Source organism: Aotus nancymaae, unplaced genomic scaffold (genome assembly GCF_030222135.1).
Source record: "Aotus nancymaae isolate 86718 unplaced genomic scaffold, 86718_ANA_hifiasm-v0.15.2.pri h1tg000058l, whole genome shotgun sequence".
Lineage (NCBI taxonomy): Eukaryota > Metazoa > Chordata > Mammalia > Primates > Aotidae > Aotus > Aotus nancymaae.
Window position 1 is genome coordinate 42,669,301 of NW_026988472.1, and position 15,288 is coordinate 42,684,588.

General features: G+C 39.0%; 1 protein-coding gene across 2 annotated transcripts in view; it reads right to left on the minus strand.

The window, feature by feature from the left end:
• Positions 1–988: 988 nt before the first annotated feature.
• GRPR (gastrin releasing peptide receptor) overlaps positions 989–15,288 on the minus strand; it is a 37,172-nt gene continuing 22,872 nt past the window's right edge. The window contains exons 2-4 of one of the 2 annotated variants that reach the window (XM_012434491.3): positions 9,373–9,724; positions 7,410–7,789; positions 989–6,939 (exon numbers count right to left, since the gene is read on the minus strand). In XM_012434491.3, the coding sequence (XP_012289914.1) occupies positions 6,885–6,939; positions 7,410–7,789; positions 9,373–9,724 (787 nt within the window). In that variant the 3' untranslated portion in view covers positions 989–6,884. Of the gene's footprint in view, positions 6,940–7,399; positions 7,790–9,372; positions 9,725–15,288 lie in introns of those variants that run through there. The other variant, XM_012434499.2, reaches the window with a different exon arrangement.

Genomic DNA, 15,288 nt, shown 5'->3' on the forward strand with positions numbered 1-15,288 from the left:
ATTAGGGCCTACTATGCAGGTGTAAGAAAGAATGAGGAAGTGCTTTATACAGTAGTCCCCCCTTATCTGTGGAGGATATGTTCCAAGACTCCCAGTGGGTGCCTGAAACCACAAATAGTACGAAGCCCTATAGATACTATCTTTGTTTCCTATACATATATATAGATGATCATCTTTAATTTACAAATTAGGCAAGGTAGCAAAATAACAACAAAAACTAACAAGAAAATCAAACAATTATAATAATGTACTGTAATAAAAGTTATGTGAATGTGGTCTCTTTCTCTCAAAATATCTTATTGTACTGTACTTACCTTGTTTCAGACTGCAGATGTCTATGGGTAGCTGACATGGCAGAAAGTGAAATAAGGGGATTTTAAATTCCTATCCCCTGTGGATAAGGGGAGACTACTGCTTACTGATACGGAAAGATCTCTAAGATATGGTATTTAGTGAAGTAAACAAGGGGCAAAACAATGTCTATGCCACCATTTCTGTAAAATGGTGGTGGGCTTCAGGAAAGCACAGATGTGTATTTATTTGCATATGTGTAAAAAGTAGCCAGTAGCATATACAAGTAAGAAACTAATAACATAACAATGGTCACTCCTTAGAAGGGTTTGGTAATGGGTACAAAAACTGTACAAAGGGCACAATGGTAGCTGAGTAACTTTTCACTGGATTCCTTTCTAGGCTCTTGGTTTTGAACCATGAGAATGGCTTACATATTCAAAAGCTAAATACATATTTTAAAAATTTAATGAAACAAAACTCTAGTTCTGAGAAATCACGTGGTATGTGTCTTTTAAAACGCAGACTTTTAGGCCACACCTCCAGCCTAAACATTAACGTTGTTCCAGGTCAGTAGAGGGCTGGGGAATCTGCATTTTGCAAAGAGCAGCCTGGGTGATTCTAATGTAGATTGTCCAGGGAACCAAGGAACTATGGGGCACATAACTGTGGGGCACATAGCCACAGACTACATTCATGCAACAACTATTTTTTATTGAGCATTGGATACATGTTTCTGTCCATTTCACAAATTATACTTTATTATATTAAAGAATAAACCTCATTTCTTCTACAACTTGAACATTCAGCTTACTATGTATGGGATTTGACTTAATGTCATACAGACCACTTACAATGTGATAGAAGCATTGGAAGCATTTCTTGAAAAATAACAATTTTACTCAAAGCACACTTTATAGATAGAGTTTTACATGGTCACACAGTTAAGTTTGCACATTTAAAGGGATCTGAACCATTCATATTAATATTGTGAATTTCTTATAAATAATTCATTTGTTCAAGGAGTCCAGGCAAAGCCAAGCCATGACATTACTTACACTGAGTACCACACCTGGAACTTGTTCTGAGTTATTTAACACAGAGTACATTTTTCAATGCAATAAATATTTACAGTTAATAGTAGCAAGTACAATTATAATTTATGAAATATGAGTCTAATATTTAAAACAAAACATAAAATGACATTAAAGAAGTTTGTGCTATTTATTTTTACAACTCACCGAATTGACTGTTTTATGAATTTTATTACCTCAAACCCTGCTGACTTGAATGCAAAAAAGTTCATGTTCGAATCAGTAAAATCCAAATTGCAGAAAAAAAAACTTTTTAGAAGATAATCAGTGTTACTTCCTTAATGTTGTACATGTATTATTAATGTCATTAGCTAAAATGGAAGCAAAGTGATGAAAATCTGGATTCACAACAGGTTCAAATTATATAACGTACCTTCAACATTGAATTTCTGAGTTATACCAACATTTTTAAGCTTGTCTGGGAGTTAATGATGCCTTGAATGTATGAGGTTTTACTGACCATTAAAATGATTCTTTTAAAAGATCATAAAATTATGTGAGTCCTTTCATGTCATTATATGACTCTGCGAGTGAATTTTCAATTTAGGGGAAAAAGGAAAATAATCTTATCTTCTAGAAATGTGAGTTCAGAGAGTGCAGAGAGACAGTGTGTCTGTGTTTAGAACAGGGGACCTAGAGCTAGGCACTCAGATACAAGTCCATATCTGAGTTTCTTATCTGGCCCCTTAGTCCAGGAGATATTTTTCTGTTAGAGGCTATTTATGTGGCCTAGGTCCCCAGACTAGGAAATCAACCATTGTCATATCTTACTCTATTTTGGGGAAAATGGGGGCTTAAGTGGTTCTACCTCTACCTGACACTTTTTCTCCAACTAATTCTGATTCAAAGAAAGATGGCTAGATTCGCTATTCTCATTTTGGATCTTCTAAGTTGGTCCTTGGCAAGTTTTTTCTCTCCTCAGACACAGAGGAGATTCTTCCCAGAGCTTCCAGTTGCAGCTGAATTGTGTCTCTGAGTAGGGGAGAAGGAGGTGCAAACAACTGACCTAAGGGACTTTCCTACTCACTCACTTTGTGCTGCATTTCAGCTTCTGCCCTCAGCAATTCCTTAAACTATGTGCCTCAATGCTCTTTGCATACATTTTTTTGACTCTATCACTAGTTCAGGCCTCTGGACAAAATCTAGAGAGTTTTCTACTAAGTACTGTGAACTTAATTTTTCACACAGGTTGAATTTTGGAAGCAATGCTAAGCAGTGGAATGGACACAGACATAGAGAGATCAGGTCCACACTTAAACTCTGCCACTCAACGTCCCCATGTGACTTGAGGATCAGTAAGTAATCTCCCTGCCACACCTTCATGTGCCCAGCACTGGACTTGGCATATTGTCAGTGTTTGGTGAAGTTGAGCCCTTCCTTTCTAGCACTTCCAGAGCCACAGCACTCCATTCAGGTTTTGGTTAAATTTGATGTATTTCATGGCCAATGTTTTTGCTACCAAGGATCCTACCCTCCTTTGCCTTAGCCTTCCATTTCATTGTGACATTTAATGTTGTGCCCACCAATATGTCTCTCCTGGGGCAGCCAACAATGACCCTGTCCACTCCCTTGTGCCAAGTTAAACAGATTCACTTTGGGGACAAGAGACTATCCTGTAAACTGGAGAAGTGATGATGAGCACTGTTCTTCAGTATCACCGAATAGCGCATGGGAATGAAGTACAGTTAGTTCACCTCAAAACAATATGGAATCAGATTAAGCTGAACCAGATGAAATTGCCTTTTTGTATTTCAAAAATGGTCCAGTCTCAACAGTTTCAAGTTTCAGCCTCATAGTTCCATGGGCCTTTTAATGTAATGGTAGACAGTTACATTTCCATAGTAAAGGATGTAAAGCGGTTCTTTGGCCAGCAGGGAAGGCTTGGATGAAATAAGGTAATAAATATAAAAGTACTTTATAGACCATGAACACTATGTAAATGCAAAGTTTTTTAAAAATTAGTCATGGACATGATTCCACAGTAATATTCTGACCCAGGGGTTCTGAAATTTAACATATGTGCAACGTTGAAGCTTTTTAAAAATTTAGATAAATTCTGCGGAATGAATTTTTAATGTGAAGTCTCATAAGAGAAAAGTCTGTTCTCAGTGTGTTATTTGTTGATTGCTCTGAATATATTCAGCTGGACTTAATGCTTGGTCCCCTGCAACCTAACAAAGGGTGTCTCTGAAGGCCAAAGTTACAGTAAGAGATTATGAGACATTGAAATTGTTGTGTGTTTGTGTTTGGGGAGTGTATGTTTGGGTGTGGGCTGGGAGAAATGACAGTCCAGATACAGAACAAAGTAGAGCTCATGAAGCCTTGGTTTCATCCAACAGTGTGCACAAAGCCGAGTCCCATGAAAGTAGAAGAATCCGTTTGTTTTCAGCTGTTAATCCATTTCATGAAAATGCAGCCAAAAATTAGACAAATGCACAAAATGTGCTTCATTCCCCAGAAACCCAGGGATAATTCTAAGCTACTCTCTAACAACAGCTACCTTCTGTTGTGGATGTGAAGAGCACAAATGGCAGGAAAGTTTGCGTGCTTCGCATCTCACCACGATACAAGTGGATGGCTATTCATTCAACTCCCATACAGTCAGCTTCCCAGGGTGATGGTTTCTAGCTGGCTTCCAGGAAAAGTGACTTAGCCACCTTTTCACCCACAGATGATGCCATTCATTGTGTACTTCCCAAACAAAGTTAATCTCTATTACCAGAAGCTATTTGATGCATGAAAACACTCTGAAACCAATAACCAACTGCTACTTTTGACATAAATGAAGACTTTACAATGCAAGGATGCTCATGTGCTATCGTCAAGTTCATTTACTCCTGGTCAGTGCATTTTCATAACAAGATGAGCCTGGTTCATCTGCAGCAGCCCCTAAACAGTTTATTTACCTAAGGGTTCTCCATCCTCCCAGATGAAACGAAATTGTTTGTGGACAAAGAGGGAAATCCAGAGCTTGTTAATGAGGCAGAAGCTAGGTTCAGTGCGAGAGTGAAGGCAGTCAGAAGAACAGGGCTTAGCCATCCACATTTATGAGAATCATCAAATCAACAATGGGGAGGGGCCCTGTCTGCACTAAGCAGGGAGGATCATCTTGCTAAAGAATATCACTCCCAATAGCAGCTGCACCTTCCCTGCCAGCAGCAGCCGTTGGTGGGAAGACTGCTTTGTTTATTGCTTAATCTATCACTGTTGAGCTGCCTGCCTCAGGGAGGCTCAATTTAAGATAGATTGAAAGGTAGTGTCTGTCAATTGAATAAACACAGATGGTTTCCCACAGCAAAAATTGATTTTTTTTCCTTGCCAAAGACATAAGTGCTAAACGTGATTATCTTTGGAAGCCAGGCGTGAAATGTCTCAGCTCCAGCCCGTCACACTCTGCTTTGGCAGAGAAGTGATATACGTGGGGACCTGGGTCTCTCTCACATAATTTTAGGTTCTTGAGGTGAAATAAAATAATAAAATTTTGACTTCCCCAGAGAAGGGCCCAGCTATGTCCTTTCCAGTAAGAAGGTCTAAGTCAATCCATTAGTTGATTCACAAAATAGTTTTACCAGTCCGCCTCCTTCGATCCTTTCATTCAAGAGTCTCAAAGAAGTAATAAGATTCGCCTAAGGACACACAGCTACACCTAGACCTCCATTTCCTCACTCTTTGTCCAGAAGCTCTATACCATGATGTTAACTGAAGGAGATATGAAGATGAGCTCTACTTCCAAAATGTCTCTGGAAGCAGGTAGATCACAGATGCTTGAACAAGTTATGCTAGGTATTCAGAAGGCTATACATGTTAGCAACTAACTAAGCATAGAGTCATTTATATTCAAGCATTTTGAAGAAAGCCAAGGGCAAAATTGTGAACCACTAGTGCAAGATAACAGGTGCATGGAAGTTGAAGAAGGGTGAATAGGAAGAGTACCCTTTGTATAATAAGAAGATTCAGCAATATGTTTTCTTATGTCTCTTGCAGCTCTAACTCCAAAACACAGCAAGGTCGTGGAACATCTATTCATCCAAGGAGCCCCTGGAAGCAATAGAATAGTCTGACTCTTTTCATACCACTAATGTGAACACGAGCATATAATAGTGGTTGAAGGATTTCCAAAGAGTTGTTGCAAGGGTAGCAGAAGTGGGGCTGCTGTGACCAAATGGGCTACAGAAATGCTGCAGAGACAAACTAGAGACAATGAAGAGACTCAGAAGTTTAGTGATAGACAAGACCTTAGCACTGTCTTCTCAGTCTAGAGATGAAAACATGAGTCTAGAGAAGCGAAATTGACAGCCAGAGTGACATAGCTAGAGGCAGAGCTGGACTCTCAAGCTGGAAATTTTGGTTCTTTAAGTGATACTATCTGTCTTGCTTTTCAGACTGTTCAATGTAATTATGGACTAACAGGAAAGCAGGTGTGTACAGTACAGAAGAGCACGTAGCAAGCAGAATTGAAGAAATTTCACTCTGTTTTGGTCCTAACTCCTAAAGCTCCATAGACATTGGGTACTTCTTCGTATCAAGAGACAAGAATCTTTTCATATGTGCCATGTGAAAATGAGAGCCAACTGTTTGTATCTCATCTGGATAGAGAAAACCTGAACTAAAATTATCGGGATTTTAATGTGTAAAGGCACATTTGCAAAATTTGAATTCATTTGAAAGTGGGTTAACATGTTTGCAACCTGTCAAAATTTCCCTGCCTTTGAGTGAAGAAAAACTCAATTCAGGGTTTCTAAAGTAAGGTAATCAAATCTTTTTAGACCCAATTAAACTCAGAAAAAGAAAAATGTTTCAGCCAAGTCTTTTTCTGTACATGGGCTCTTTCATAAATACTCTTCTTAAGTAGAAACAAGTCTGTAGCTGTTTTTTAATCAGTTCCCAAAGTTAAGACCCCTGTGACTTTCTTATGCATATTCAGACAAAAATACGTGTTACTGAAATTTTATTCACTTCCTCCCACAAACGTTAGGAGAAGCATACATTAAATATAAACATGTTCCTATTTCTACTCAAATACAATCACTTCTTTCTTATAGTGAAACTACTGATTCAGTGTAGCAGTCAGACAAATCTAAGTAAATACACTTGGCTCAAAACCTATGTATCAAGAATAAATACTGTACCTTATGCATTTATAGATATTTGATGAATTAATAGCATGATCAATTTTTTCCTAAATGGATTTCTCCTCTATGGTGGAACAGCACCCTGGATGATTAAAACTGTGTAGCAGCAAACAAGACCTCCGTCAAGTAAGAATTCAGAGTGTGAGATATCACTGCACAGCCACACATGAATCTTTATATATGTGCCAATGTGTTTGGTTGTATTTTTGCTTTAAAAGTATGTATAGAGCATTTCTCCTAGGTCCTCAGTAACATCTTTTTTTAAAAAATAAATGCTTAGGGAATTGTTTTATATTAAAATAGCTTCCATTGTTATCAACTTGGAGAATGTCCCTCATACATGGAGCTCTTTCACAGGGTTGACTTTTCATATTAGGAGTGCAAATAAAAGTTGTTCCTTGGTTTGTATATTACAGATATTCCTAAAAAAAAAAAAGTCAAGTCATATTTCTAAAGCACTAGCATCTGCTTAAAGAAATGACAAGGTGAAGTCTTTCACAAAGTAAGCATTCAATATATGATTTCTCTGCTATATAAATCTAGTTGTTCATACAGTTTCTATGACATAATTGGCCACAACTTTTTAACAGGGCTTGATGCTCAAAAAATAATTTTCTACTTGTTCACTTTTCTAAAAAGGGAAGGTTTGCTTCACATTAGAAGAAACATTTGCAAGTTGAAATGAAAAGCCTGACTTGATGGCTTCTTTCAAAATATAAGAGTGATCTACCATTTTGGCCCCCACCCCTGCCCCCACCTACACCACTCACAAGCATTCTGAAGGGTCTTTGGAGGGCAAAAACACAACAATAGATGCAAGAGTTCCTATCTAGCCATAAAGCAAAATGGAGAGTCCCTCAAGGGGCAAAGTCAAGGGTCAATCTAGACATACCGCTCATGACAGATGTTTCCATTGATGAGGCTAAAGGTGGCCACAGAGGGGTTGGTACTCTTGAGGGAGGTCATGCAGGTGGTACTCCTTCCAGTGCTGTGAGACCGGATGATCAGGCCAGGCCGGCAACAGAGGAGCTGAGTGTTGAACTGTTTCCTGAAACTCTTGCTCAGCAGATAGAGGGCAAAGGGGTTCACGCAGGAGTTGGTGAAGGCCAGGAGGCGGGCACAGATGCTGGTGACAAAGTGGAGCATGGAGGTGTCCACTTCAGAGTAGTGGTAGGAGCGGTACAGGTAGATGACATGATTGGGGAGCCAGCAGAAGGCGAACAGGGCCACAAACACCAGCACTGTCTTGGCAAGTCGCTTCCGGGATTCGATCTAAGGAGAGAGTCACATGGAGAGAGATAGAGGAACAAAGGGACAGTGTCAGAAAAATGCAGAGAGACCAAGATTCAGTCAGAGAAAGAGACAGGGAAAAACAATTAGGGCAATAGATGAGTTCACAAAGCCACAGAAAAAGAGTTCACAAAAAAGAAGGTAAGATAGAATCCAATAAAATGAGAGAAAGGCAACAGAAACAGAAAAGGAAGAAAAAAGAGTCAGAAACACACAAATAGATCAGCCAGGAAGCAGAAACCCACAAGGAAGAATAGAGTTAGAACACACCACTGAGAACAGATCTTAAAACAAAGTTGATGACACGTTTGAATGGATTGCAAAATGCAATTCTAATAAGTGCCCCCTTTTTCCTCAGGAGACCATTGGTGCAGTCTATCAGCCACAGGACTTCATGGCTTTCTTTGCTCCACGGCTAATAATTTCTTATTCTCTCTGATGCTCAAAAAGACCAGCCAGCTTTGTTCTTCTTCACTGGGTAAATGAAGATAACTCTCTAGTATTATTATTTTAAAATCTTGAGTTATTTCTGGACTATGGTAGGAAGGGACTGAGACAAAGAGGGACGAGCATCTCCTTTTGCCCCCAACTCCATCTACTGCCTCAAGGGGAAACATGTTTCTCCCTAAAGAGTTTGGGGTATAATGGATGTTGGCTAACGAGAGGTTTTTCAAGTAGGAAGGTAGTTTCACTGGGAACTCTGCCACTCTTCCCCCACAATTGAGACAAATAAATAATAAACTTGAAAGGGTAAGGTCTCCAAGTGAGTCAACAATTCACTGAATTGGACTGGGGAGTGTTTCTGCTTTTCCATCATAGATGCTACATGATCTACATCTAGGATAGAAGGCAAGAACTGAGGAAGAGGAGGAAGCCAGAGCTCTTGCTTTCTACCATTTGTTTGTACCTCAAGGATGAAATTACGGGGTGTTATGGGGGACAAGAGAGGGCATCTAATCATGTGGAGGGCATTTTGCATGCTGGGCACTGTAGGCCTTACATATACTCTCTCTTGTAATCTTCCAATAGCTTTACAATGTAGGGATTATTAGCCTATCTGATAGGTAAGAAAACTTAGGCTCAGAGAGGCTGAGTACATTATGAAGCTTGGATTTGAGCCCAAATCAGTGTGAGCCTATCCTAGTCAAACTACTTCTTTTTCTTCAACTGGCCTCATTTTCCAGCCTCCTCTTTTTTTCCATGTGGTAACCCTCTTTCTAGGCAAACAGTGTGACTGGAGTTTAAAAAAGTCACATCCCCATAAGCCTCAAAGTTTTATTTATTTTTAAAATACAACTCTTTTTCAGATTATTCCTCAAAAAGAAACCCACACTTGAAATCTTTCAGGTTCACAACACCTCCCTAGCTTAGGTCTTTAATAGAAGAATAAGATTATAAAAAACACCTTGGGTTTCCATGGCTAGGTATTTCCATTTCGCATCTGGCCACAGATCACCCACCTCATCTAACTGCAGAATCAAGTGTCCTGGCTTTTCAGTGGGGTCCAAAAGAGATGCAAGGGATTATATCCCCAAGGAGGAAATGAATCAATCTTAAGCACCCACCTGCTTCTTGACATGTATATTCCCTTCCACGGGAAGATTGTAAGCACTCTGGATCAGATTTTTAGCAATGAAGTAGTAGTAAACAGAGATGATTGACAGTGGGATGATGTAGAAGACCAGAAAGGAAGCCATGGAGTGGATTTTGGGGTGCAGCTCATTAGAGTGTGGGTACGGGGCACAACTAATGAAGGTCTGGTTGGTGCTTTCCTCGTGGAAGGGATGGAGGTCAGAAAACACGGCCTCTGGAATGGCCAGCAGCATGGAGATGATCCAGATAAAGGCGGCTTTGAGGCAGATCTTCATCAGGGCATGAGAGGCCTGGATATCCATTGGCCGGACAATGGCTTTGTATCTAGGGCAGGAAAGAAGGAGCCCCATCAGTCGCATAATATTATTCTGAATACCAGGGTCAGGACTAAGTTGAGGCAAGCGAGACACCTAGGGTACAATATTTAAGGAGGTACTAACTTTCAAGTCCATGAGGGTGCCAACTTTGAGCTCTACGACCCTGAGAGTGAGTGCCTCCTTAAATTTTGTACTACAAATACCCCAATTGTCTCACTCTAACCTAGCCCTGAAGGATGCCTTCTCCTTTCTCCAGAAGTACCATTCCACTCATATTCTCTTTTTTTCTTAGTTTAAAGCTAATTTTTAAAATGATTTAACATAAAAATGGTATATATTTACTGTATACAACATGGTGTTTTAAAATACGTATACATTGTGGAATGACTAGATTGAGCTAATTCACATCTTCATTACCTCACATACTTATCTTTTTTAAATGAGAACACTTAAAATTGACTCTTAGCAATTTTTGAGTGTGCAATACATGATTATTGACTATAGTCACCATGTTGTACAATTCACACTCTCTTGATTTTAATACCTCTTAGGAAAGCTCTGAAGTTCCTTTTGTTTTTCTTGTTAAATCATAGAAATTAATAACAAAGCATGTTGCTGCTTAAAGGGCACAGAGACAAGGAGGCTGGCTTTTTTTTGGCAAAACCTTCATTTTGAATATTCAGATCCACTTCAGGGAACCTTAAGTTATTGAGTATTTTAAATAGGCTTCTTTTCTTTTCTTTTTTTTTTAACGGAGTTTGTTGCCCAGCTCTTGTTGCCCAGGCTGGAGTGCAATGGCGCGATCTTGGCTCACCGCAACCTCCGCCTCCCAGGTTCAAGCGATTCTCCTGTCTCAGCCTCCCAAGTAGCTGGGATTACAGGTATGCGCCACCATGCCCTGCTAATTTTTTGGTATTTTTAGTAGAGATAGGGTTTCCCCATGTTGGTCAGGCTGGTCTCGAACTCCCGACCTCAGGTGATCCACCCGCCTTGGCCTCCCAAAGTGCTGAAATTACAGGCGTGAGCTACTGCACCCAGCCACCTCTTTTCTTTTTCAAAGGATGCATAATAAATGATACCCTGAAAAAGTCATACTCAGAAGAATCCCTGTAATTTTCAAATTGATTTTTCCCTTGCCTTCCTAATCTCAGCCTTATCTTCTCTTGAAGTATTTAGGTTCTTCCTGGTTTGTGAGCTATTTGTGCCCATGTCCTCGGTTGAGTGCTCTGGGAAGCAGACACTGAGATGAAGTAAGAAGTATAAGTTTTATTGAGGAGCAATACCTGTGAAAGGAAAAAGGGGAGGAAGTAGGATAGGAAGAGGGAGCTGTCAGTCCTTAAGGTAGACCTACACCAGTGAGGGTGACTAAACATCTTGGTTTGCCTGGAAATTTTCCAGTTTTAGCATGGTAAGTCCTACATCCCGGGAAATATCTCAGTCCAGGCAAACTGGGACAGCTGCTCATTCTGCACCAGCCCAATAGGAAGCTTAGGAGCAAAGATTACCCAATGGGGAAGTCCTGCTTTGGGTGGAAATTTCCAGGCCCATGTATTATCACCTTGCTTAGTAATTGCATGGGGTCACCCTAAGAAGAATGTGATCTCAGTTACTACCTGGCTCAGTCACTGGGCAGGAACCACCCAAGAGAATATGATCACAGCTTGAAAGCTGAAGTGGACCCTAAAAGAGCTCGTAGTTGGAGGCTTCAGCTAACCACACCTCCTGCAGCTGGGCAAGTCTCTTCTTCAAGGGAGGTCTGGGCAGCACATCTCCGTGTCTGCACACTCCCCATACAGTTTCTAGCACAGTGGGCCACAAGATAAGGGCACAATTATTTTGTGTACACCTGTCTGGGAACCCACTGGAGGATGAGCCTTTGGTGGGCAAAGGGTATGTCTTTTTCCATCTTGGAATCTACCAGCACTGTGATTTGCACATACTCCACAAAAGTTTGTTCAATTGAACATAAGCTACTATAGTGTGGAAGTTGGTATGAGCTGAGACCAACTACATGTGAAGGTCTTTATTGCTGACAATACTGTGTTTAAACTGGGTTCTACCTATGATACTGTTTTATATCATGGATTTCAGGGAAGAGGAATACTTATTTCCACTTGTTTTCATGTTGATTAGACCTCCATTGGTTTACCACTCTTGGCTGCACCCTGACTCCTCCCTCACTTTCCTCCTCCTACCAGGGAAGGAGGAATGAATTGTTCAGTGGCAAGTTTGGGAAAAAGAACCTGGCTTGTACATTGGGCTCAGGGAGGCCTATGGTTGTTTAACTGACCCTGTCTAGAAGAATGGCAAGTCTAATATAGAAGATAAGAGAGTGTCTGCAAGTCCGTTATTGCTATAGACTTGAGTTACATTCCCGAAACAGCTTTAGCAGATGTAGATGCAACTATTTTTATATTTATGTCTCTCTGATTTTTCTCTCTCTGTTCTCAAATTAGGTAGGGAAGAGAAGGCTATTATTTATAAGACACCTCCAAGCCTCAACATTCCAGAACAACACTACAGTCCTACTTCAATGGATCTGTGTTTGCTTTAATTTTAAACGAATACAAATAAAAATTTAAAAGAAAGTTCTATTTTCCTCTAGTATCTTCTTTATTCATCAGCCATTTTAAACATTTTCCTAGCATGGAATGTAGGCAAGAAATTGGTATCTTTAATTAAAGATATGTGAACATCTTCAGCCTAAGATGCATATGACTAGAGATATCTCTAATAAGTTTTTTAGAGATTAAAATGATAACTATGACTTCTATCTGCATTTTCTGGCAGAGAGCAGTCATAATTACCACTAACTCTCTGAGTAAAGGTGATTAACTCAGTCAGAAACCAGAGTAAATGGCTTACTTCCTTCTCTGTTCGGAATCTTGTCTTTCTAGGTGCAAAATACCATAGGAACTATTGAGTTGCTCTTTTAATTTCACAACTTAAAAAATATATAGTATAAAATATTTATAGTTTTACTAGAAAAATAATTTGAATCTAAATCTAATTAAGCCCCTAGATTTATGTGCCAGTCTTCAGGAAAATGGTAATAGAATAACCTGCTAAATGATGCTACGAGGATACAATCAGCCAAATTCTGAATTGGAAAATTCTACAGGAATAATTACCTCATTTTTTTCAACAAATATATGGCATAGAAAAGGAGGGAGAATGTTACAGACTGAAATGTATAAGACGTGTCAACCAAATGCAATATGTAGACTCCTTTTGGATTTTGAATCAAACCAACCAATGATAAAAAGATATTTGTGAAACAAATATTGAAGAAAATCAAATATAAATGTACTATTGGTGATATCAAGGAATTATTTTTAATGTATTGAGCGTGATAATGGTATTGTGGCTGTTTCTTAAAAGACCTTGTTTATAAAAGACACACACTAAATTATTTACCAGTGAAATAATATAATGTCTAGTATTTGCTTTAAAGTATTGACATATTCATATATCACTTGTGCAATTATAAATAAGTTGAAATGCATTGCAAACAATTTTCTGTTATGGTATGTTCATAACATATCAAATAAATGAAAGAAATCCCATTTACTAAGCTCTTTTCCAAGCAGGGAATAGAATCTATATTATCTCATTAGTATTCCAGACAACTCCAATAGGTAGACACTATTATCTCCATTCTGCAGATGGGAAATTGAAGCTCAGTTTAAGAAGTGGTAGAGTCCACATTCAATCTAGAACCAATGTTTTTCAGAACACCATAGTTCCCTCAGAAGAGAGCTTTAGGTAAATTCTTCCTAGAGGCAGAGACATAGACCAGATGTTTCTCAAATGTATATAGAACATACAAAATGTTCCCTGCAAGTCTAATGGTTCTGAATAGCATGGAGCATATCAGTCTATTTCCTCTTCTGGCCTAGATTGCTCTGCCCAGAGCTCCCAATACAGGGAGACACCACTGGGTAGTTCCTGTTTAGGAGCGATGGCTGGTTGGACTGGAGTGGATACCAGATCTAAACCAGCCAATGAACTGCCTGGCTAGCTACTAAAGAGTTTCTCTTTCTCTTAAGCATTTAACCAGAAAAATAGAGAGAATATAGTTAGCTAGTAATGGATGCTGGAAATACAAGATTTTGATGTCAAGGAAAAGATCAGGGCAGCCATATTTAAACATGTAGAAGATGAATAAGTAGAGTAAACGGATCAAGAGAAAAAGAATGAGGCAGACATAAGAGGAGAAGTTGACATAATGTGGCTCTAAGTCATACAGAGGGTATGGTTTCTGGCTTATGTACTAATTTTGAATGTACCAGAGATCTCCTTTTATAATTTTACAATACTACCATCTCGTTTTTACTTGAGTTAGTTTGAGTGGCTTCTGTTCTTTGCCAACAAAAGAACCTCATCTAAAACAATTATATGTGGTAACCCTTTAAAGTTATCACCAGATTTATTTCCAAGATCATTTTGCATAGATCATCCCCCAGTTGCTACCCTCTGAAAGAATGAACTGGCTGTCAACTTTCCATTGTACTCAAGAGATAGGCTAGTTTATGCCTCATTCCTAAATTTTCCATTACTTTTCTGTTTCCCCCCTTTCATCATGCCCAATCCCAGATTCTTGATTCATCTAAATCAAATCCTTCCAAATTTCAGTTTAAGTATCATCTTGATGAAGCTTTTGCTGAACAATCCAGGCCTTAATGGTTCCCATTCTTTCTCCCAACCTGTGTGACTTTTATGACAAGATTATCAACTCCTCTCATTTTCTGCTTATTATACACTATCTTGAATTGTTTGCTAGTTTTTTATGAGTATGTCTTTTCTTTCTTTTTTAAATTTTTGTAGGTACATGGTAGGTATATATATTTATGGGGTACATGAGATGTTTTGGTACAAGCATGCAATGCATAATAATCACATCATGTAGAATGGGTTATCCATCCCATCCCATCCAGTTATACTCTTTTAGTTATCTTAAAATGTATAATTAAGTTACTATTGACTATAGTCACCCTGTTGTGCTGACAAATAGTAGGTTTTATTCATTTATTCTAACTACTTTTTGTGCCCATTAACCACCACTACCTCTCCCCAACCCACTACCCTTCCCAGCCTCTGATAACCATCCTTCTCCTCTCTCTGTCCATGAATTCAATTGTTTTGATTTTTAGATCACCCAAACGAATGAGAGCATGCAATGTTTATCTTTCTGTGTCTGACTTATTTCACTTAACATAATGATCTTCAGTTCCATCCATGTTGTTGTACAGGACCTTATTCTTTTTTATGGCTGAATAGTACTCCACTGTGTATGTGTACCATATTTTCTTTATCCAATCATCTGTTGATGGACAGTTAGGTTGCTTCCAAATCTTGGTTATTGTGAACAGTGCTGCAACAAACATGGGAGTGTAGATATCTCTTAGATATACTAATTTCCTTTCTTTTGGGTATATACCCAGCAGGATTGCTGGATCATATGTTAGCTCTATTTTTAGGCTTTTGAGGAACCTCCAAACTGTTCTTCATAGTGTTTATACTAATTTACATTCTATAGGTATGTCTTTTCTACCTGACTTTTTCTTAAGT